Here is a 24,476-nt window from a genome sequence, read left to right on the forward strand (position 1 = left end):
TTCAGCACCCTCCCCATCTATTCCCAACTTGCACAACGTCCTCATCCTGCTCACAGTCGAATACTGAGCCGCTGCTGCGGTATGTGTCCCTATGGCCGGGGTCACACATGCGAGAAACTCGCACAATTCTCGTGCGAGTCTCTCACATCAACACTGCCTTCGGCACTCAGACCGGAGTGTGCAGCCACACGCTCCGGTCCCAGTGCCTGCAGCAGTGTCGGGTGTTCGTGTGAGAGACTTGCACAAGAATCTTGGGCTGTCTTGGGCTCCTGGGTCCTCCTGAGTCCTGGCACAACCTAATCTGCAGCTGCTCACTAGGACACAGAGCCAGCGTGGACCAATCAGGGCGCATCTGACACGTGGGGTGGAGCCAGGGCCGGTTTTAGGCAAAGTGGGGCTCTAGGCAAAATTTAAAATGGGGCTCCAAATGCTAACATATTGCACCATCACACAGAAGCATTTCGGTTGTATTTACATGCGCTGAGTTCAGGCCGCTAAATGAGTGTGATCGACAATATTTATGTCGTTCAACACTTGTTTTCCGGCCTCTTCCACCGTCTGAGAAAGAATGATGGGGACAGAACGATCACTAATGGATCACTAACAGATCACCATACAGTATCATGTTATCAGCAGCACATCTACAGTTTACACCCCATAGTCCTCCATATAATATAATGTGCCCCATAGTCCTCCATATAGTATAAAACACTCCGCATAGTGCTTCATATAGTATAATACACTTCTCAGTCCTCCATATAGTATAATACACTCCTCATAGTCCTCCATATAGTATAATACACTCCCCATAGTCCTCCATATAGTATAATAAACTCCCCATAGCCCTCCATATAGTATAATACACTCAGTTCTCCATATATTAAAATACACTGCTCAGTCCTCCATATAGTATAATACACTCCTCTTAGTGCTCCATATAGTATAATACACCACCAGTCACCATGTAGTAAAATTCATTTCCCATAGTATAATGCACCCCATAGTTCTTCACATAGTATAATATATTCCCCATAGTCCTCGATACCTTATAATGCAGCCCACATATAATATAATGCAGCCACCCAATAGATCATAATGCAGCCACCCCACACAATATAATGTAACCCCCATAGAATATAATGCAGCCCCCCTCTTATAGTATAATGCAGCCACCCCTTAGAGCATAATGCAGCCACCCCACAGAATATAATGTAACCCCTCCATAAAATATAATGCAGCCCCTCCATAGAATATATGGCAGCCCCCTCATAGAGTATAATGCAGCCCCCCATAGAATATAATACAGCCCCTTATATGGTATAATGTAGTCCCTCCATACAATACAATGTAGCCCTCCTCATAGAGTATAATGCAGCCCCAATAGAATATAATGTAGCCCCCTCATAAAGTATAATGAAGCCCCCACACAATATAATCTAGCCCCCCACATAATACAATGTAGCCCCCACATAGAGTATGATGCAATCACCCCCCATAGAATATAATAAATATAATACAGCCCCCCATAGATTATAATGTAGCCCCAAATAGAATATAATACAGCCCACCTCCCCATAGAATATAATGTAGCCCCTCCATATTATATAACACAGCCTCCCCCATAGAATAAAATGTACCCCCCATGGTATATAACACAGCCACATATTATATAGCACAGCTGCATAGTATATAACACAACCCATATAGTATATAATACAGCCCCACATGGTATATAGCACAGCCCACATGGTATATAGCACAGCACCATGGTATACAGCACAGCCCCACATGGTATAGAGCACAGCCACTCCTTCCCCAGCACAGCCCCACATGGTATACAGCACAGCCCCACATGGTATACAGCACAGCCCCCAGCACAGCACCAAGGTATACAGCACAGCCCCCCTAGCACGTCACCATGGTATACAGCACAGCCCCCCCAGAACAGCACCATGGTATACAGCACAGCCCCCCCAGCACAGCACCATGGTATGCAGCACAGCCCCCCAGCACAGCACCATGGTATACAGCACAGCCCCCCAGCACAGCACCATGGTATACAGCACAACCCCCTCAGCAAAGCACAACGGTATACAGCACAACCCCCTCAGCACAGCACCACGGTATACAGAACAACCTCCCCAGTCCAGCACCAGGGTATACAGCACAGCCCCCAAGAACAGCATCACAGTATACAGCACAACACCCCCCAGCACAGCACCACGGTATACAGCACAGCCCCCCAGCACAGCATCTTGGTATACAGCACAACTCCCCAGCACAGCACCATGGTATACAGCACAACCCCCCAGCACAGCACCATGGTATACAGCACAGCCTCCCCCCAGCACCACGGTATACCGCACAGCACCATAGTATAGAGCACAACCCCCCCACCACAGCACCATGGTATGCAGCACAGTCCACCACCACAGCACTATGGTATACAGCACAACCCCCCAGCACAGCACCACAGTATACCGCACCCCCCCAGCACCACGGTATACAGCACAGCACCATGGTATACAGCACAACCCCCCAGCACAGCACCATGGTATACAGCACAACCCCCCCAGCACAGCACCACAGTATACAGCATAGCCCCCCAGCACAGCACCACGGTATACAGCACAACCCCCCCAGCACAGCACCACGGTATACAGTTCAGCCCCCCTAGCACCATGGTATACAGCACCATGGTATACAGCACAACCCCCCAGCACAGCACCACGGTATACAGCACCATGGTATACAGCACAACCCCCCAGCACAGCAACACGGTATACAGCACAGCCCCCCTAGCACCACGGTATACAGCACAGCCCCCCAGCACAGCACCACAGTATACAGCACAACCCCTCAGCACAGCACCACGGTATACAGCACAGCATCATGGTATACAGCACAGCCTTCACCTCCTATAATGGCCCCACAGTCACTGTTGAATTAAAAACAGAGGCCCCATAGCGGCTGCATGATGTGCCGCTAGCTGGGGGCCCCTAGTGGAGCGGGGGTCCTAGGCAGCTGCCTGCCCCTAGCCAGCCTGTCACACTATCAGGTTAGCAGCGCTGCAGTGGGACTCTGCTATTGGCTTCTGCTGTGCAGCGTACAGAGTCTCTATGCAGAATAGACCAGGCAGCTGCTCCGCAGCATGACGCCTGGCCCTCTCAATGACACATCAGAGAGCCGCGGCCACTTATTTCTTAATGACAGAAGCGGCCGCGGCTCCGAGTGGGCCCCTCCATGTCACTGGGCCCGGGGCGACTGCCCCCCCGGTAGCTATGCTACTGCTCTACACAGGTCAGCAAACTTTACTGTTTACTGGGGTACAACAAAAACATGGGAGGCGCTAATCTCTCCAATCAACTCCTCTGACCGTACAGTGGTTTGAGAAAGGCCAGGGTGTGGTACAAAAAGCTGGCCATACACATCGTACAAATGGCAATGCTCAATGCTTTCCTGCTGTCACAATGTGCATGCCACACCGATATGTCGTACCTTCAGCTCCAGGAGGTTAAGGCCCTGATATTTAGCACTCAGGCAGGAGCGAGCCCCAGTACATCTGGAACTGAAGGTGCTCGTATCGTACAAGGTCAGCATTTCCCGGGGGGTGGTCCCGCAAACTGGAAAAAAAGGTTAGGCGTAAAAAAGGTGATGATTGTGTTACAAAAGGGGAAAGACACCATTTATCAATGCGACACCTGTCCCGAAAAATCTGGCCTGTGAATGAAAGATTGCTTCAAATTGTACCACACCTCCATGCACTACTAAATTACTTAGATTTACAGGAAACAGCAGATTTGTTCTAAAAAGGGGGCACATGTAGATAAGTTCCTTGGAGTCTAGTTTCCAAAATGATGTCACTTGTGGATTTTTTTTACTGTTTACGCACATCAGGGGTTCTGAAAACGGAACGTAACACCCACAGACCAGTCCATCAAAGTCTGCATTCCAAAACGTCCCTATTTCCCTTCCGAGCCCTGACGTGTGCCCAAACAGTAGTTTTCTCCCACAAATGGGGTACCATCATTCTTAGGACAAATTGGGACTAAAAAAAATCATTTTTGTGGGGAAAAAAATAGGATTTTTTTATTTTCACGCCAGGGCATTATAAACTTTAGTGAAACACTTTGTGGTTCAACTTTCTCACCACACATCTAGATAAGTTCCATAAGGGATCTAGTTTCCAAAATGGGGTCAGTTATGGGGGATTTCTACTGTTTAGGCACATCAGGAGCTCTGCAAACAGAACATGACGCCCACAGACCATTCCATCAAAGTCTGCATTTCAAAACATCACAACTTCCCTTCCGAGCCCCGATGTGTGCCCTAACAGTAGTTTTCTCCCACATATGGGGTACCATCATACTCAGGACAAATTGGAAAACAACTTTTGGGGTATAATTTCTTCTGTTACCCTTGGGAAAATAAAAAATTGGGGACTAAAAATTATTTATGTGGAAAAAAAAAAACTTTAGTGAAACACTTGGGGGTTTAAAGTGCTCACCACACATCTAGATAAGTTCCTTAGGGGGTCTAGTTTCCAAAATGTGGCCATTGTGGGGGGTTTCCACAGTTTAGGCATATCAGGAGCTCTCCAAACGTGACATGGCGTCCGATCTCAATTCCAGCCAATTTTAGTTTGAGAAAGTCAAACGGCGCTCTTTCCCTTCCGAGCCCTGCCGTGCGCCCAAACAGTGGTCCCCCACATATGGGGTATCAGTGTTCTCAGGGCAAATTGGACAACAACTTTTGGGGTCCAATTTCTCCTGTTACCCTTGGGAAAATTAAAAATTGGGGACTAAAAAAATCATTTTTGTGGGAAAAAAAAATTTTTTTTCACACCTGGGCATTATAAACTTTAGTGAAACACTTGGGGGTTCAAAGTGCTCACGACACATCTAGATAAGTTCCTCAGGGGGTATAATTTCCAAAATGGGGTCACTTGTGGGGGGTATCCACTGTTTAGGCACATCAGGGGCTCTCCAAACGTGACATGGCGTCGGATCTTAATTCCAGCCAATTTTAGTTTGAAAAAGTCAAATGGCGCTTTTTCCCTTCCGAGCTCTGTCGTGCGCCCAAACAGTGGTTCCCCTCCACATATGGGGTATCAGCGTACTCAGGACAAATTGGACAACAACTTTCGAGGCCCAGTTTCTCCTGTTACTCTTTTGGAAAATAAAAAATTGGAGACTAACCGATCATGTTTGTGGAAAAAATATGATTTTTTATTTTCACGTCCTGGTGTTATAAACTTTAGCATCTGTTGGCAGAAAACGCAGGGCAAAACGCTTGTGGATTCCATGAGGAATTGATGTGGATTGTAATGCGTTTTTGCTGTGTGGATTTGTTAATTGATACTGGATTTGGTCTGTGAATTTTGTCCCTTGTGCTTCTGGAGAGAGAAAGAGAGAGAGATAGAGAAAGAAAAAGAGAAAAAGAAAGATAGAGATATCTGCAGATCCGCATCAAAATCTGTAACGTGTGCACATAGCCTAACACTTGGGGGTTCAAAGTGCTCACCACACATCTAGATAAGGTCCTTAAAAATTGGGGACTAAACGATCATGTTTGTGGGAAAAATATGATTTTTTTATTTTCACGCCCGGGCGTTATAAACGTTATTGGAACACTTGGGGGCTCAATGTGCTCACAACACATCTAGATAAGTTCCTTAGGGGGTCTAGTTTCCAAAATGGGGTCACTTGTGGGGGGTTTCCACTGTTTAGGCACATCAGGGCCATTCCAAATGCGACATGGCATCCGATCTCAATTCCAGCAGAAATGCCATTTCAGAGGCAAAGCCAACAAATGGCAAAAAATTGTGGGATGTAGTTCAAGCATCCTGGGCTGGAATAACAGAGACAGGTGCAAGAAGTTGGGTGACTTTATGCAAGATACAGCTCTGGCAAAAACTAAGAGACCACTGCAAAATTTTCGGTTTGTCTGATTTTTTTTCTTTATAGGTATATTTTTGAGTAAAATGTAAATTGCTCTTTTATTCTATAAACTACTGGCAACATGTCTTCGAATTTCCAAGCACTAAATTTTGTATTTATTTTCAGAAAATGAGAAATGGTCAAAATGACAAAAAACGCAGTGCTTGCAGACCTCAAATAATGCTAAGAAAACAAGTTCATAATCATTTAGAAACAACAATACTGATTTTTTAACTAAGGAAGAGTTCAGAAATCAATATTTTGTGGAATAACCATTAATTTTAATCACATCTTTCATGTGTCTTGTCATACTTGCCACCAGTCTTTCACACTGCTTTTGGGTGACCTTATGCCACTCCTGGTATAAAAATGTAAGCAGTTCTTCTTTGATGGCTTGTGACTATCCATCTTTCTCTTGAATACATTCCAGAGGTTTTCAATGGGGTTCAGGTTTGGAGATTGGGCTGCCCATGACAGTGTTTTGATGTGGTGGTCCTTCACCCACATATTGATTTTTTTTTTTTTATTCCAATCAATTTTTATTGTAGGAAGTTACATTAGAAAAAGGAAAAAATTCAGGTATCAATGGCATTAATACACAAAGAGAACAACGCTGTAACACGTGGTAGTATATCTTTTGATTATGATTCACATTTCCCATCACACCACCAACAATCATGTCTGATACAAGTTACAACTTTTTTTTTTTTTTTTTTTGGTTAATCAACACCTAATACGTATAAAGTCAACCTACCATTTACTCTTTAATCCTCAAAACGAGGGTTTCAAACGACCAGAACCAGAGAGTAAGAAAGGAAGATAAGAAAGGGGAAGGGAGGAAGAGCACCCACATATTGATTGACCTAGCTGTGTGGCATGGCGCATTGTCCTGCTGGAAAAAACATTACCTGAGCAATCAGACTGTTTTTCCAGTATAACCTTGTATGCGGTTTGATTGATACGTCCTTCGCAAATATTAACCTGCCCAATTCCAGCATGCTGAAGCATCCCCAGATCACCACCATTCCTCCACCAAATTTCACAGTGTGTGCAAGACACTGTGGCTTGTACGCCTCTCCAGGTCTCCGTCTAACAATTAGACGACCAGGTGTTAAGGTACTGTCACACTTAGCGATGCACCAGCGATCCCGACCAGCGATATGTCGCGGTCAGGATCGCTGGTGCATCGCTAAGTGGTCGCTAGTGAGCTGCCACACAGGCAGATCTCACCAGCGACATAGCAGGGGTCAGGGGTCGCTACTTACCTGTCAGACGAGGCGATCCTGACGTCCTCCCGCCCGCGTCCACGCGTCGCTCGTCGGCGCCACAGGAAGCCCAGCAGGAAGCTGACGACGAGAAACGGTCCAGGACGTTTTCGCGCGATCAGCGATAACCAGCGGGGGAGCGGTCGGAGGTAAGTATCAGACATAGCGATATCGCTAGCAATATCGCTATAACGTCACAAAAACCTGTGACGTTATAGCGATATTGCTAGCGATATCGCTTAGTGTGACAGGCCCTTTAGGCAAAGCTGAAAATTAGACTGATCAGAGAAGATTACCTTACTCCAGTCCTCTATGGTCCAATCCTTATGGTCTTTGGCAAACTTCAGCCTGGCTCTCCTTTGCTTCTCATTGATGAAAGGCTTTTTTCTAGCTTTACATGACTTGAGCCCTGCCTCTAGGAGCCTGTTACAAACTGTTCTTGCCGTGCACTTTACCCCAGCTGCCATTTCCCATTCCTTTTATAGGTCACTTGATGTCATCCTGCGGTTGTTGAGTGATATTCGAATAAGATAATGGTCATCCTGGTCAGCGGAGAGTCGTTTTCTCCCTCTACTGGTCTGTAGCTTTGTTGTCCCCAATGTCTGCTGCTTGACCTTGTTGTAATGGACTGCCATCTTAGAAATTTTAAGGATGGAGGCAACATGACGCTCACTGTATCCCTCTGCTAGTAAAGACAGAATTGGGCCTTTCTCTTCCTCACTCAAGACTTTTCTTTTCAACTCCTTTGGCATGGTTACAAGTTATTTTTTCATTCCTATTACTTTTGGGATATTACTAGCACTTGTTTTGCCATCCAGCTTGTCTTATTGCAAGATGATTGTGAACACCACAGCAGGGTTTTTTTTTATACTTTCCTCCTACAAATAAGATTTGGTTCAGGTGATCACCAAATCAGAAGCACATTAAGTAGAATGAGGTGTACTCTGGTTGGAATTCAACTGACACTTGAATGGAATGGCTGTCAGACATGTAGAGAAGCTGATTTTTATGAAACTGTGCAGTAGTCTCTTAATTTTTGCCAGAACAGTAGATGTGAAGCAGTTATAAAAAATGTGGGTATACAACTAAATATTAGTGTAGTGATTCACAGGAATGCTAAATCGTCATGAAAAGTACATATTGTGAGTTTGTAAAGACAAATGCAGACACTGCTATGTTTTAGAACAGCCCAATGTTCATTTTATATACATTTCTCTTCATGTTTTGAATTAGAAAACAATGTGCAATGTTCCCCATGCCGGTAATAAAAACTAGTATAAAGGTTTTGTGATTATCTCATGGTTTTGAACACACTGCTATTATTTTGAACACTACTGTACACCTTAGACACCGCAAACATATGGCAATTCTGCTAGATCCATAGTTCCCCAAAACAGCAGGAGTCAAGTGAGCTGCATCTGCCAGAATGTATGTCAAATGTGTGAAAAGCTTTGTGATAAAGTTTCATGTAAATGTCTGTCTCATATTTACCATCTTGTGGTAAACTTTGATATTACAGGGCTACATGGGTTTTATCTAAGCTTTTAAATATGAAAATTGCATCTTCAGAGGGGAAGAGGACTCAATCTCTAGTGCCATCTACTGGAAGTAGCAATCCTAAAAGTCAATAATGACCCTTTAACCATGGGCATCACCCTGAAACACAAGGTATGCAAACTGAGATTCTAGTTTGGCTTTTATCCTAAGGCTATGTGCCCACGTTGCGTTTAAATCCGGACACTGAAAACCGGACTCCTTCCCAGAAATTGCGTGTTTTTTTTCTGCGCGATTTTACCGCGATTATGTTTGCAATTTTCACGTGCGATATTCAAGCACTTTCCAAGCGATTTGAAGCATCGCTTGGAAAGTGATTGACAGGTTGGTCACACTCGTCAAACATAGTGTTTGACAAGTGTGAGCAGCTTTTTACTATTGAGGCCGCCTATGCGGCCTCAATAGTAAAAGAAAGAATGTAAAAAATAATTAAAAAATAAAAAATCAGGGTATATTTACCTTCCGACGTCCCGCGCAGTGTCAGCGACGCTCCCGTTCCCAGCGATGCCTTGCGAGACCTGTGATGACGTAGTCTCGCGTTGCTATAGCGATCTCACAAGACCGCTAGAGTCACGCGAGACTACGTCATCACAGGACCTTGCCGCAAGGCATTACTGGGAACGCTGAGGCCGGGAATGCAGCGCGGGACGTCGGAAGGTAAATATACCCCGATTTTTTATTTTTTATTCTTTTTTTTACAGGGGTATGGTACCCAGGGCCTGGAGGATAGTCTCCTCTCCTCCACACCGTGGATACCAACCGCATATGAGACGCTTAACTTCGCGCATGGTGGGCATAGCCACATGCGGGAAGTAAGCGGTTCTCATGCATTCCTATGGGTGCGGAATCGCGGCAATTCTTTGCGATTCCGCACAAAAAAATGAGCATGCTGCGATTTTTTCCACGATTCGATTCCGCCGCGGAAAAAAGCGCAGCATTAGCACAGCATGTGCGGAATGCCATAGGAATGCATGGGGTGCGTTCTGTACAAGATTTTTAAACGTTTTCGCAGCGTTTTCGCGCCGAAAATCGCGGCAAAAAAGCTTAAAAATCGCATCATGGGCACACAGCCTAAGTCATATGGCAAGACTTGTTAAAGCTGGGGTCTCAAACACACAGCCAATAGGCTGCATGTGGCCCTTGAGTCTCCACTGTGCGGCACTTGGGCCCATGAGACAATTACATCCAGTGAGCCATGTGCCCGCCGGCATCAGCACTTTTCAACTGAAGGATGAATATTGACTTTTAGCATTGCTGCTTCCTATAGGTGGGACAATAGTTTTAGTCCTCGTCCTCTCTGTTGAGGTAATTTGTATATTTAATTTCCCAGAGGACCATTACATGGCTTATAAGCCTCCTTACACTGGTATGCCAAGCATGTCATTCACCACAAGGAGATACGTTACCCTCTTGAATCCCAGCCACAAGCCTGTCAAACGGTCAAATCAGATCTCATGCTTTGCACTAATGAGGGACAACAACCTGAAACACTGCGTCTGCAACTTGAGATACTGGTTTGGCTTTCATCCAAAGTCATGTGGCAAGGCTCTTTAAAGGTTTCATGCTGACTTTTCTGACTGTTACTTTCAGGAGGTGGCATTAGCGTTCTAGTCCTCTTTCTCTTTGAAGTGGCAATTTGCATATTTAATTTCCTAGAGGAGCATTATTAGCCTCCTTACACAGGCATGCCAAGGAGAAACGTTACGCCATAGATCAAATTTTTTATAATGTTTTGAAACTATCCATTACTTATGCACTTTAGTTCTGTAAGTTTGGCTAAGAGTGTGAACAGGGCTGCAGTTAATGTATACACCTTTTGACCCCTTGATATACCTGGCCATAAAGAAGACCTTTCACCAAATTTTCAAGTTGAAGTGAAACAGTTGCGCGCAGTCAAATATATATATAAATAAATGCATTTTGCCCCTCCCTTGCAGGCATATTAGCAAAGAATTTGGAACTCAATGGGTTAATTTTCATTAAGTCAAAGTGGGCGTTATCGAAGTTATTATTGGGGGCGTGTACTTTTTCCCCTGAATAACATTGCCCAAAAAAAGCAGGCAGCAACAAGCAGGAGAGATAGGATATGCCCCACAATAGCTTAAGTATATGAAAAGTATAATATTACAGGGTATATACACTAGTTTCCTTAATATTGCGTTGATCCAGGGAGCTAGTCTGATTGCTGTATGTGGAGTCGGGAAGGAATTTTTTCCCCAATGTGAAGCTTACTGTTTGCCACATGGGGTTTTTTGCCTTCCTCTGGATCAACATGTTAGGGCAAGTTAGGATAGGATATGGGTTGAACTAGATGGACTTAAAGTCTTCCTTCAACCTTAATAACTATGTTACTATGTTAAATAGCTTAGAGCAGGTTTTTCAGTGTGAGAGATGTATGACAGACAGCCCTGATGTCTTGGTTTAACCTGTATGATTATAAAAGTAGCACACAGATGACTAACACCTTTCAGATAAGGTCAAGGTGTGTGGGAAGGGGCGGCACAGCTGAGTTTAGCTGTGTCACATTATAAACCCTTTTATTAGCTCCCCTCCTCTCATAGTACTATTACCTTTGTAATGCTGCCCCACCTTTACATTGTCTATCCAGAGTTGAGAGCTCAAAAAGAGCCAGTATTACACTTTTACCTATTGTGCTCAGAGCAATTTGTTCTTGCTCTGCAGAGAGATCAGAGCAGGGCTGTATCATTACATGTCACACACCCAGATATCTGCTCTAAGCTATTGTGGGCTGTGTTCGTTTTTTTTTCTCTGTGTTGCTGCCTGCTTATAATTGGACAACAGCATACAAGCAGAAGTACACGCCCCCATAAAAATTCCCTATAATATCCACCTTAACTAAAAGAAAATTAAAGGGGTTGTCCACTATTAGGACGACCCCTTCTCATACTCCACGCTTGGTCCAAATAAAATAAAAAAGCCTATACTCACCTCCCGTGCTGGCGCAGTTCCCGTGGTGTTGGCACTCACTCTCCTGGGGCTCCTGTGCGGTTGAATGACACGTGGTGCCAGCTGCAGCCCGGACTTCCTTTTCATGTTCAATTTGTCTGAAGGAGGGGACAGCGATGCCATGGTTGATTGGGCGCCGGCGTACAACACCGCAACACAGTCCTGAGAGCAAATGCCAACACCGCAGGAAATGCGCCGGCACGGGAGGGGACTATAAGCTTTTTTTAGTTTAGCGGGGCCAAAAGTGGGGTATAAGTAGTGGACAACGTTTTTAACTCATTTGGTGCCAAATACTTTGATTGGTATTATCTTCACAACAAAAAAGGAAAAAACTTGTTTTATTCCACTGCAGCCACTGTTACATCATGTGTCCATTTCAACATAAAAATTTGGCAAACAGTCCTCTTTTATGGTCGGCCAATTGTTTTTTCGTTTTGCATCTTTGCTTTTTAGCAGCCATATTTTCCGGGGGGGGGTAATTTTTTCATTGACATGGCTATATGTGGCGTGGTGTTATGCAAGACAAATTGTATTTTTATTTTCCAGCGCTGTTTTGTGTAATTGCTACTTCTTTGTGACAGGAATATAGAAAAAAGAAGTTTTGAATTTTTTTATTATATTTTATAGTTTACATTTTACATCAAATAATGAATTCTTCAGCTTATTACGGTCATGAGGATAGCTAGCATGAGTTTTTTTGTATGCAAAAATGTAATATAAAACATACATAAAAGATCTGATTTTTTCATAATTATTTTGGCGAGGACTTTATTTTAGATTACACTATTTTTGCAGTTTCTATGATCTCTGAGAGGAGGGAGAAAAAAATAAATATATGTATACAGTAGAACTGCTTCACATCTACAGTCATGGCCAAAAGTTTTGAGAATGACACAAATATTAATTTTTACAAAGTCTACTGCTTCATTTTTTCTAATGGCAATTTGCATATACTCCAGAATGTTATAAAGAGTGATCAGCTTAACAGCAATTACTTGCAAAGTCAATATTTGCCTAGAAAATTAACTTTATCCCCCAAAACACATTTCAACATCATTGCAGCCATGCCTTAAAAGGACCAGCTAACATCGTTTCAGTGATTGCTCCATTAACACAGGTGTGGGTGTTGATGAGGACAGGGCTGGAGATCAATCTGTCATGATTAAGTAAGAATGACACCACTGGACACTTTAAAAGGAGGCTGGTGCTTGGCATCATTGTTTCTCTTCTGTTAACCATGGTTATCTCTAAAGAAACACGTGCAGTCATCATTGCACTGCACAAAAATGGCCTAACAGGGAAGAGTATCGCAGCTAGAAAGATTGCACCTCAGTCAACAATCTATCGCATCATCAAGAACTTCAAGAAGAGAGGTTCCCTTGTTCCCAAAAAGGCTCCAGGGCGCCCAAGAAAGACCAGCAAGCGCCAGGACCGTCTCTTAAAAGTGTTTCAGCTGCGGGATTGGGCTACCAGCAGTGCAGAGCTTGCTCAGGAATGGCAGCAGGCAGGTGTGAGTGCATCTGCACGCACTGTGAGGCGGAGACTCTTGGAGCAAGGCCTGGTCTCAAGGAGGACAGCAAAGAAGCCACTTCTCTCCAGAAAAAACATCATGGACAGACTGATATTCTGCAAGAGGTACAGGGAGTGGACTGCTGAGGACTGGGGTAAAGTCATTTTCTCTGATGAATCCCCTTTTCGATTGTTTGGGACATCTGGAAAACGGCTTATTCGGAGAAGACCAGGTGAGCGCTACCACCAGTCTTGTCTCATGCCAACTGTCAAGCATCCTGAAACCATTCATGTGTGGGGTTGCTTCTCAGCCAAGGGAATGGGCTCTCTCTCAGTCTTGCCTAAAAACACAGCCATGAATAAAGAATGGTACCAGAATGTCCTCCAAGAGCAACTTCTCCCAACCGTCCAAGAGCAGTTTGGCGATCAACAATGCCTTTTTCAACATGATGGAGCACCTTGCCATACAGCAAAGGTGATAACTAAATGGCTCAGGGAACAAAACAGAGAGATTTTGGGACCATGGCCTGGAAACTCCCCAGATCTTAATCCCATTGAGAACTTGTGGTCAATCATCAAGAGACGGGTGGACAAACAAAAACCTTCAAATTCAGACAAAATAAAAGCATTGATTTTGCAAGAATGGACTGCTATCAGTCAGGATTTGATCCAGAAGTTGATTGAGAGCATGTCAGGGAGAATTGCTGAGGTCCTGAAGAAGAAGGGTCAACACTGCAAATATTGACTTGCTGCATTAACTCATTCTAACTGTCAATATAACCTTTTGTTACTCATAATATGATTGCAATTATATTTCTGTATGTGATAAAAACATCTGACAAACACACATAAAAACCAGAGGCCAGCAGATCATGTGAAAATATAATATTTGTGTCAGTCTCAAAACTTTTGGCCATGACTGTATGTTGCATAGAGTTACCCAACTTCTAGCACCTGTCTCTGTTATTCCAGCCCAGGATGCTTGGACTACATCCCACGATTTTTTGGCATTTGGTTGCTTTGCCTCAGAAACGGCATATTTTATGTCACCCCATCAGATTAAGGTCCAGGGATTGGACCGGCCACTCCATAACCTCAATTTTGTTTGACTGGAACCTAGATTTTGCTCATTTACTGGTGTGTTTTGGGTAGTTGTTTTGTTGAAACCCCCATTTCAAGGGCATATCCTCTTCAGCATAAGGCAACATGACCTTTTCAAGTATTTTAATATATGTAAACTGGTCCATGGTCCCTGGTATGCGGTAAATAGGTCCGGAACCATAGTATGAGAAACATGCCCAGATCATGATGCTTCCACCATGCTTCACTGTCTTTAGAGTGTACTGTGGCTTGAATGCAGAGTTTGGGGGTCATCTGACGAACTGTCGGCGGCACTTGGACCCAATTTTACTTTCATCAGTCCATAAAATGTTTCTCCATTTCTCTTTAGGCCAGATGATGTGTTCTTTGGCAAATTGTATCCTCTTCAATACATGTCTTTCTTTTTAACAGTGGGACTTTGCGCGAACGACTTTCTAAGAGATTAGCGTCACACAGGCATCTTCTATCTCTGTAGTCACATGTAACTTGAGACGGTTTGTGATCATCCTGGAGCTGATCATTGGCTCAGCCTTTGCGATTCTGGCTTTCTTCCATCAATCAGAATTGTAGTCTTCTGTTTTCTTCCACATCGCTCTGGTTTGACTTTCCATTGTAAAGCATTGGAGATCATTTTATCTTAATCATTGTCTGCACTTCTTTACAAGTTTTACCCTCTCCAATCAAGTTTTTAATCAAAGTACGCTGTTCTACTGAGCAATGTCTCAAACGAACCATATTTCTCAGACTTTCAAGGAGAAATGCATGTACAACATGTCCTGGCTTCGCCCTTATCCTCTTCAGGCTGCAGCCCTTTTTCGTTTTTTGCATTTCCGTTTTTCCCTTCCCTTCTTCCCAGAGCCATAACTTTTTTATTTTTCCGTCAATATGGCCATGTGAGGGCTTGTTTTTTGCGGGATGAGTTGTAATTTTGAACGACACCATTGGTTTTACCATATGATGCGCTGGAAAACGCTGAAAAAAATTCCAAGTGCGGTAAAATTGCAAAACAGTGTAATTCCACAGCTGTTTTTTGGATTTTTTTTTTTACTATGTTCACCAAATGCTAAAACTGACCAGCCATTATGATTCTCCAGGTCATTACAAGTTCTTAGATACCAGACACGTCTAGGTTCTTTTTTATTTAAGTGATGAAAAAAATTCCAAAGTTTATTATATAAAAAAAAAAAAAAAAAAAAAAAAAAAAGGCATTTTCTGGGACCCGTCGCATCTCCATTTTTTGTGATCTCAGGTTGGATGAGGGCTTATTTTTTGCGCACTGAGCTGATGTTTTTATTGATATCATTTTGGTGTAGATACGTTCTTTTGATCACCCATTATTGCATTATATTGCAATGTTGCGGCAACCAAAAAACGTAATTCTGGCGTTTTTACTTTTTTAGCTACGCCGAACCGAACAGATTAATTCTTTTTATATCTTGATAGATTGTGTGATTCTGAACACGGCGATACCAAATATGAGTATTTTTTTCATGGGGGGTGATTTGAACTATTATATATTTTTTAATATTTTTTCTTTACTTTTTACTTGCTTCAGTAGTCTCTATGGGGGACTAGAAGCTGCGATAATCCGATTGCCTCTGCTAAACACAGGCGATGATCAGATCGTCTATGTATAGCAGAAATGCTCACTTGCTATGAGCGCCGATTGCTGGGCGGCGCTCATAGCAATCCGGCAATGACAGCCACAGGGGTCTGCTGAAAACCCTGGGTTGTCCGATGGGCATGATTAGTGTCGCGCTTCCGATGCTATCACATTAAATGCCGCTGTCAGAGATTGACAGCAGCATTTAAGAGGATAACAGTTGGATCTCGATTCCACACGAGGGTGTTAGGGGTGCATGTCAGCTGTTCAAAACAGCTGACATGTGATGGGAAAGATGTGGGCTCAGTGCCGGAACCCACATGAATGGGAGGGAGTCCGACATGCGCTGTACATGTACGGCGCACGTTGTGAAGGGGTTAAATAAGGGCCACCTGATTCACACCTGTTTCTTCACAAAATTCTTGACTTCACTAATTGAACTCCACACTGCTATTATTTTGAACACACTCCCTTTCAATTAATTATTGTAATACACAGACTCAAAAACCTGCAGATCATGAATGGCGAGTCTGTTGGTCTTCTTAGAATCTACTGCACCAACTGGTAAATTGTGTGACATGTGGTAATATGTTTCTGGAGCACAATATGTGAAATCTCTGCTTGCAGTCCAGATGGGTGTTCCTTCAGTCTTCTCTGGGGGCATGCGCAATCATCCCTCTCTTACAAATACTGCCAATCACATCTCAGCAGATATTACAGCAGTCGTAGGTGCTGCTGAGCTGTGATTGGAAGCATCTGGGAGGAAGTAGGGAAAGCACACCACATAGAAAAGACTTTGAAGAAACACCAAGCAGAGATTTCACATAGTGCGCTCCAAAAGAAACAAATGTATCTCTGAAAAGGAAAAAAGCAGTGCAAAAGGGAAAAAGGGCAATAGAATCTGGGGAGTTCAGGAATTTTTAGAAGGTATATAACCCAAATTTTTGTGCAAGCAACAGGTCCTTTTTAACTATTAACAGGAGTCTATGTATGTTATAATTGTAATGAAATAAACCTGTGTGTTATCTCAAGACATGTTTTATTATAGGTAGAAATTGCCACTGCAGCCGGGGAGACTGGGTGTCACCACTGGTACTTACACACCAAGACTCTGCTCTTTATCCACATGTAAACTTCAGATCTCAACTAACAAGTCAAGCAACTGGGGTCTTATCTCTTTACCCCTTCATAACCGGAGCTTTTTACGGTTTTGCGTTTTTTGCTTCCCTTCTTCTCAGAGCCAAAACTTTTTTATTTTTCCGGCAATATGGCCATGTGAGGGCTTGTTTTTTGCGGGACGAGTTGTAATTTTGAACTCCACCATTGGTTTTACCATATGATTCGCTGGAAAACGCTGAAAAAAATTCCAAGTGCGGTAAAACTGCAAAACAGTGTAATTCCACAGCTGTTTTTTGGATTTTTTTTTTTACTATGTTCACCAAATGCCAAAACTGACCAGCCATTATGATTCTCCAGGTCATTACAAGTTCTTAGATACCAAACACTTCTTGGTTCTTTTTTATTTAAGTGGTGAAAAAAAATCCAAAGTTTATTATATAAAAAAAAAGGCATTTTCTGGGACCCGTCGCATCTCCATTTTTTGTGATCTCAGGTTGGATGAGGGCTTATTTTTTGCGCACTGAGCTGATGTTTTTATTGATATCATTTTGGTGCAGATACGTTCTTTTGATCACCCATTATCGCATTTTATTGCAATGTTGCGGCAACCAAAAGACGTAATTCTGGCGTTTTTACTTTTTTAGCTACGTCGAACCGAACAGATTAATTCTTTTTATATCTTGATAGATTGTGTGATTCTGAACACGGCGATACCAAATATGGGTATTTTTTTCATGGGGGGGTGATTTGAACTATTATATATTTTTTAATATTTTTTCTCTACTTTTTACTTGCTTCAGTAGTCTCTATGGGAGACTAGAAGCTGCGATAATCCGATCGCCTCTGCTAAACACAGGTGATGATCAGATAGTCTATGTATAGCAGAAATGCTCACTTGCTATGAGCGCCGATTGCTGGGCGGCGCTCATAGCAATCCGGTAATGACAGCCACAGGGGTCTGCTGAAAACCCTGGGTTGTCCGATGGGCATGATTAGTGTCGCGCTTCCGATGCTAATCACATTAAATGCCGCTGTCAGAGATTGACAGCAGCATTTAAGAGGTTAACAGGTGGATCTCAATTCCACACGAGGAAGTTAGGGGTGCATGTCAGCTGTTCAAAACAGCTGACATGTGATGGGAAAGATGTGGGCTCAGTGCCGGAACCCACATGAAAGGGAGTCCGACATGCGCTGTACATGTACGGCGCATGTTGTGAAGGGGTTAAATAAGGGCCACCTGATGCACACCTGTTTCTTCACAAAATGCTTGACTTCACTAATTGAACTCCACACTGCTATTATTTTGAACACACTCCCTTTCAATTAATTATTGTAATACACAGACTCAAAAACCTGCAGATCATGAATGGCGAGTCTGTTGGTCTTCTTAGAATCTACTGCACCAACTGGTAAATTGTGAGACATGTGGTAATATGATTCATACCAAAAACAGCGATTAATCTGGTTAGTCTCATTGGACTGCTGTTATTTTGAAAACTACTGTTATACATACACACACTTTTTTGCTCCACTGTTACTGGAGCACCTACAGGAGCCCCAGTTACAGGGCAAAACAGCCCACTACAGTGACAGAACTCACTGGCAGTTGATCTGGATCTACAAGGACCCACAGCTCTATCTCGGCAGAGATCTGGAAATAATGTGATCGGCCAGGTGCTACATAAGCATCAGTACTGCGCGATACATATCTGGCAAAGGAGCAGACAGCTGAAGTAATAATCTGCTTCTCTCAAGAGTCCCGGTTGTTCCTGACAGCTGCAGACCCCACTTGGTCCTACTAGTTTACATGTGCTATTTGGGCGCATGGCAGAGCTCGGAAGGGAAGCAGCGCCATTTGACGTTTTTGGCTGGAATGGAGATCGGACACCATGTCGCGATTGGAAAACCCCTGATGTACCTAAACAGTGGAAACCCCCCACAAATGACACCATTTTGTAAACTAGACCCCCCCAAGGAACTTATCTAGATGTGTGGTGAGCACTTTGAACCCCCCAGTGCTTCACAGAAGTTTATAACGCCCGGGCGTGAAAATAAAAAAATTAGTATTTTTTCCACAAACATGATCTTTTAGTCACCATTTTTTTATTTTCCCAAGGGTAACAGGAGAAATTGGACCCCAAAAGTTGTTGTCCAATTTGTCCTGAGTATGCTGATACCCCATATGTGGGAGAAAACTACTGTATGGGCACACGTTGGGGCTCGGAAGGGAAGTAGTGACGTTTTGGAATGCAGACATTGATGGAATGGTCTGCGGGTGTCATGTTGCCTTTGGAGAGCCCCTAATGTACCTAAACAGTGGAAACCCCCCACAAGTGACCCCATTTTGGACACTAGACCCCCCACGGAACTTATCTAGATGTGTGGTGAGCACTTTGAACCCCCAAGTGCTTCACAGAAGTTTATAACGCTCGGACGTGAAAATAAAAAAATCATTTTTTTCCACAAAAATATTTTTGCCCCCAATTTTTTATTTTCCTAAGGGTAACAGGAGAAATTGGACCCCAAAAATTGTTTTGCAATTTGTCCTGAGTAGGCTGATACCCTACATGTGGGGGTAAAACACTGTTTGGGCGCATGGCAGAGCTTGGAAGGGAAGGAGCACCATTTGACTTTTTCAACTCAGAATTGGCTGGAATTGAGATCAGACGCAATGTTGCATTTAGAGAGCCCCTGATGTGCCCAAACAGTGGAAACCCCCAATTCTAACTCCAACCCGAACCCCAACACACCCCTAACCCTAATCTCAGCCCTAACCCTAACCCTAGCCCTAACGGAAAAATTATTTTTTGCTTCGTTTATTTTTATTTTTTAAGGGGTTCGCTAAAGGGGTTAACTAATGGGACAGTTTTATAGGGCGGGTCGTTACGGACGCGGCGATACCTAATATGTGTACTTTTATTGTTTTGTTTTTTTTTATTTCCAAAAAATGGATTTATTTGGGGGAATATTTTTTTTTTTCAACTAATTTATTTGGCGATTTTTTTTTTATTATTTTAACACTTTTTTTTTTTTTTTTTTAAGTTTATTAAATAGTCCCAGGTGGGACATCACTGTCATGTGACAGATCGCTGATCTGTCACATCACAGATCACTGTGACAGATCAGCAATCTGTCACAGGCATTGAAGAAGACTTCCTCTTGCCTGCGCTTTGCAGGCACTGAGGAAGCCAGCTTCCTGCAGGCCCCCGTCGCCATCTTGGATTCGGGGGCCTGCAGGAAAGGAGCCCCCCGCAGCAGCGCTGCACATTGTGCTGCCGTGGGGGGCTCAGGGAAGCACGGAGGGAGCCCCCTCCCTGCCGATGCTTCCCTTTAACCCCCGGTACACCGCGATCGTGTTTGATCGCGGTGTGCAAGGGGTTAACGTGTCGGGGGCGGTCCGTGACCGCCCCTGACACATTGTGCCGGGTGTCAGCTGTGATAATCAGCTGACACCCGGCCGCGATCAGCGGCGCTCACCACGTGGGCGCCGCTGATCGCGGTAGACGTACTATCCCGTCCATGGGCATAGGGGCCCAGGTCCCATGGACGGGATAGTACGTCTGATGTCAGAAAGGGGTTAAAAACATGGATATCTCTGGAATAAGACATTGGATAGCAGATATCAAGGTATCCTTTTATTCAGCTTAATATGACCTTCAAGCCCATATAGACGGCTTAGGAGGGTTCATCCTACTGACAGATACCCTTTACATAACAGGTTCTGACAGGCCAATATAGCACAGGACCATGCACTGAAGAAGCAAAGCTGCCATAGTGCTTTTAGATCAGCGCAAAGAAGCATCAACACTCCCCATCAGCACTGCTGTATGTGAAAAAGCATTTCAGCTACTAGAAAGACTGTATTTTTTAGACTAGAAGACTTTTTAGAAAGAAAAAAAAATCTTCTGTGCCTCTTTTAGACCTGTTGGGAGCTTACTGTGATGGAGGAGAACGCTGTCACGGGGTCCTTCCTGAATGCAGAGAGAACAGTTCTATCTCCTCCAGCCTAGCACTGATCGGTATGACCGCTGCATAGCAGGAGAGAAAAGCTAGCGGCACCTGCCCAGCGGCCAAGTATCTGAAGGACCATTCAGGTCATGTGATTAATGAAATGCCTGGAATCAACTTCAAAGTGTGGCAATGTATGCATAAACGTAGCAAAGCTGTGTGTGTGTGTATGTATGCAGAGCTGTGTGTGCGCGCCTACGTGCCAGAATTGTGTGTCTGCAGCAGCGTTGTTTATATGTGTGCACTGCAGAAAATGCACATAATGTGCGTACTTTAGATACAGTATATGTGTATACTACACAAGCTACAGAGAAACATCTCTGTTTTACCCTACTGCATTAAAATTAATGCTAGACCCGAGCTCGGACTGGGTAACTGTGATCTTAGCATGGCCCTCATTTAATACAGATGTGCAAGTGCAGCCTTAGGGTATGTGCACAAGACGACTTTTAGACCCCAGCGCAGCCACAGATTTCACCCAGGAAAGTCTTCAAGAAAACGCAAGTGGTCAATTTCCTAAAGCGGCTTCGCCAGTAGTTCTGCCGTCGTTCTTGCACCTCTTACTTCATTTTTTCAAGTCCCGAGAAGGTATGCATCACTTCTTTTACTTTTTCAAGGTTTAAAGAAAAGAGTGAACCCGTGCACAGCAATATGGTTATGATATTGCTGCGCATTATGTCCATTTTATGGGGCTCTTTTCAAAAGATGACAAGTACACATACCCTTATGGTTACCCAATTCACTTTTTTTTTTTGGCTAAATGTTTTATAAACATTCCCCAGAATGTCTTCAGCTTCCCTTGTACAAGGTGATGTAATAACCGATGCACATGAGACGTGGGTACAGATAAATTCGTTTTTAATAAAGGAGTTAATTTTCTTTCAATCCTATATAAAACAATAGCAATTAAAAACTTCATTTTTTTGAAAGTAATATATTTACATATGAACAAGTAACTGTGCAAAATGTACAAGAAAACAAAATGGAAAGACAAGATCGGCAGGCGGGGGGAGAGAGAGACGACGACATGATGTAACAGCGGTCAGGTACAAATACTGATCAGAGTTCTGTGAACAAGGCAGAGAGTTCTGTAATAAGGGGACACACACAAAGCCAGACTATTTACACTCAGAAAAGTATTACCAATCGACAGTTTAATACAGTAACCTCTGAAAATAGAAAGAACCAATTAGTATATTTTTTTCTTTTTTTGCAATAAAAAAATAGGTACAAAGACGGGGCTATTGCAATGGCGACAGAAAGCTTGTCTCCAAAGCTTGCATACTGTTATTAATAAAATAATTATGGATTTTACATATTCATTTGCGGTAAAACGGGAGAATTTGTGTTATATTACCCTCCCCCCCATCATGTGCCAAATATTATCTACAGTAACTACTCAAAAAAAAAAAAAAAATACAGCAAGCCATGTATAGACTTCACCACGTGTGTCACAGAACTTAAAAAAAAAAAAAAAAAAGAAAAAAAAAGTTTAATTTAACTCTTACTGTGCAGCTAAAACACAGATTTCTCTGGTAGAGGCATGGTGAAGCACTCCAAATAAAAAATAAAAAAAAAATTAATAATAATAATAAAACAGTGCAAGTAAAATATATATATATTTTATATATTTATGTCATAAAATGTTACCTTTTGTCATATAATCTTTGCAACTGCCCACATGGTACATTTATTTTTTTACAAACAAAAAAAACCAAAAAAAAAAAAACACAGCATTGCATTGCTTTATTTTTTTTTTCTTCCAAAGTTTAAATTAATTTTTTTTTTCCTACAGATAAAAACACTTTTTTAAAAAGTTTTATTGTGGAAAATTATTTTAAAATTGACGGTTTTATTTTTTCAACAAAAAAAAAAAGGAGAGTGATGAAATACACACAAATTAAAATAATAAAATAAAAAAAAACTGTAGATTGTTAAAATTTCAGAGGCGAAGAAGATCCTGGTTGTCTGTGCATCCCACGGCAGTAGAGGTGTCCGAGCAGATAAAACCAATAAATATGAAAAAGGAAGCAATTAAGGAATAAGGGGGAAAGGTAAGGGTGTCTGCCATCCGCAAAAAAAAAAAGGGCAATGCAGAATTTCTCAATACCTCATCTGTAAAGATGGGGTAAATGAAGAGCAAAAGGTGAAATTCCAATTCACTGTTGAAATGGTTAAAAAAAACCAAACACATTTTAAAAAGTTGAATCCGATTATTAAAAAGGAACATGTTTTCCATATATGGCTTGTTTTGCAGGTGGCAGCTTTCCTCGTCGTGGGGGTTGTCCGTCCATCTGTTGCAGTTTTCGGTGCAATTTGTGAAATCAGAGGTTTCAGTTAAAAAAAAAATATTTTATTAAAAATTATGGAAGGATTTTGTGGGTTTAATGATTACCATATCATAAAACACATTTGGAGTAGGGAGCAAAAAAATAGCAAAATCTAAAATAGTCCCAGCAAAAAAGGTGGAGGATGTCGTCTTTGCAAAAAACAAAACAAAAATACCTTGATCTTTTCCATTTTTGTTTAGTTTTTATTTTACTGTATTTTTTTTTTCACTTAAGGAATGCTTTATATAGCAATAGTGAATGGCTTGTCTCTCGCTCGTTTTCCAAACAAAGTATGAGGTCCCTGAGATTGACTCGTGTTATTCTTTGTCTTGTAAACTGCCTACTGCCTCCTGCCCCAGAGCTGCTGGTGGGCGTTGTACTTGTGCTCGATGCCTGCGGAGATGGGAGGACACGGCTGGTTAGTCTAGTTACAACATGGCAGACCACTATCTGTTATAAGCTATGAAGTTTGTCTTTTATGACAGATTACATGGGGCATCCCAGCTTCAAGGGACTCAGTTTGAACAGTCATTCTGAGCTGATAAAGTCCCGCCTCTCGATGCTTCAAGGTGGGGCCAATCTTTTATACTCCTCTCCACCTGCTTGTTTTCTTTCTATCTCCACCCCATCTTCTTTGATTGGCAGCTCTGACTTCATAGAGTCAGAGAAGGATTGTGCTAGATGTAAACCAAACAGGTGTGAAAGTGTATACAGAGGATTGGCCCCGCTGTGAAGCAACGGGCACCTGTACTTGACTTGACCACTCATTCTGTGCTGACAGAGTCCCTTTAAAAAGTGACAGCATATCAATACGGATGAGCGAATAGCTTCGTCTCCCTCATTATCAGAATAGCTATAGCGCTTAGTTGAATCGGGAACCCGGATACCTGGCGCGCTCCCGATAATCAGGTGATCAGAGCCACAGATGCATGTGTCGCGGCTGTGTGACAGTCACAAACATGCATGGAGATCCTGTTTGTTGTGACTGTCACACAGCCGCGACACATGCAGCTGCGGAGCCGAACAGCTGATTATCGGGAGCGCGCCAGGTATCCGGGTTCCCGATTCAGCTAAGCGCTAT

General features: G+C 43.0%; 1 protein-coding gene across 4 annotated transcripts in view; it reads right to left on the minus strand.

Moving 5' to 3' along the window:
• Nucleotides 1-21,906: 21,906 nt before the first annotated feature.
• TAF4 (TATA-box binding protein associated factor 4) overlaps nt 21,907-24,476 on the minus strand; it is an 82,913-nt gene continuing 80,343 nt past the window's right edge. For all 4 annotated transcript variants that reach the window (XM_073582497.1, XM_073582498.1, XM_073582499.1 and 1 more), the window contains one exon: nt 21,907-23,788. In XM_073582497.1, coding sequence (XP_073438598.1) covers nt 23,621-23,788 — 168 coding nt within the window. In that variant the 3' untranslated portion in view covers nt 21,907-23,620. The remainder of the gene's footprint in view (nt 23,789-24,476) is intronic.

Source organism: Dendrobates tinctorius, unplaced genomic scaffold, assembly GCF_039654945.1.
Source record: "Dendrobates tinctorius isolate UK_male_01 unplaced genomic scaffold, ASM3965494v1 ptg000071l, whole genome shotgun sequence".
In the NCBI taxonomy this organism is placed as follows: domain Eukaryota; kingdom Metazoa; phylum Chordata; class Amphibia; order Anura; family Dendrobatidae; genus Dendrobates; species Dendrobates tinctorius.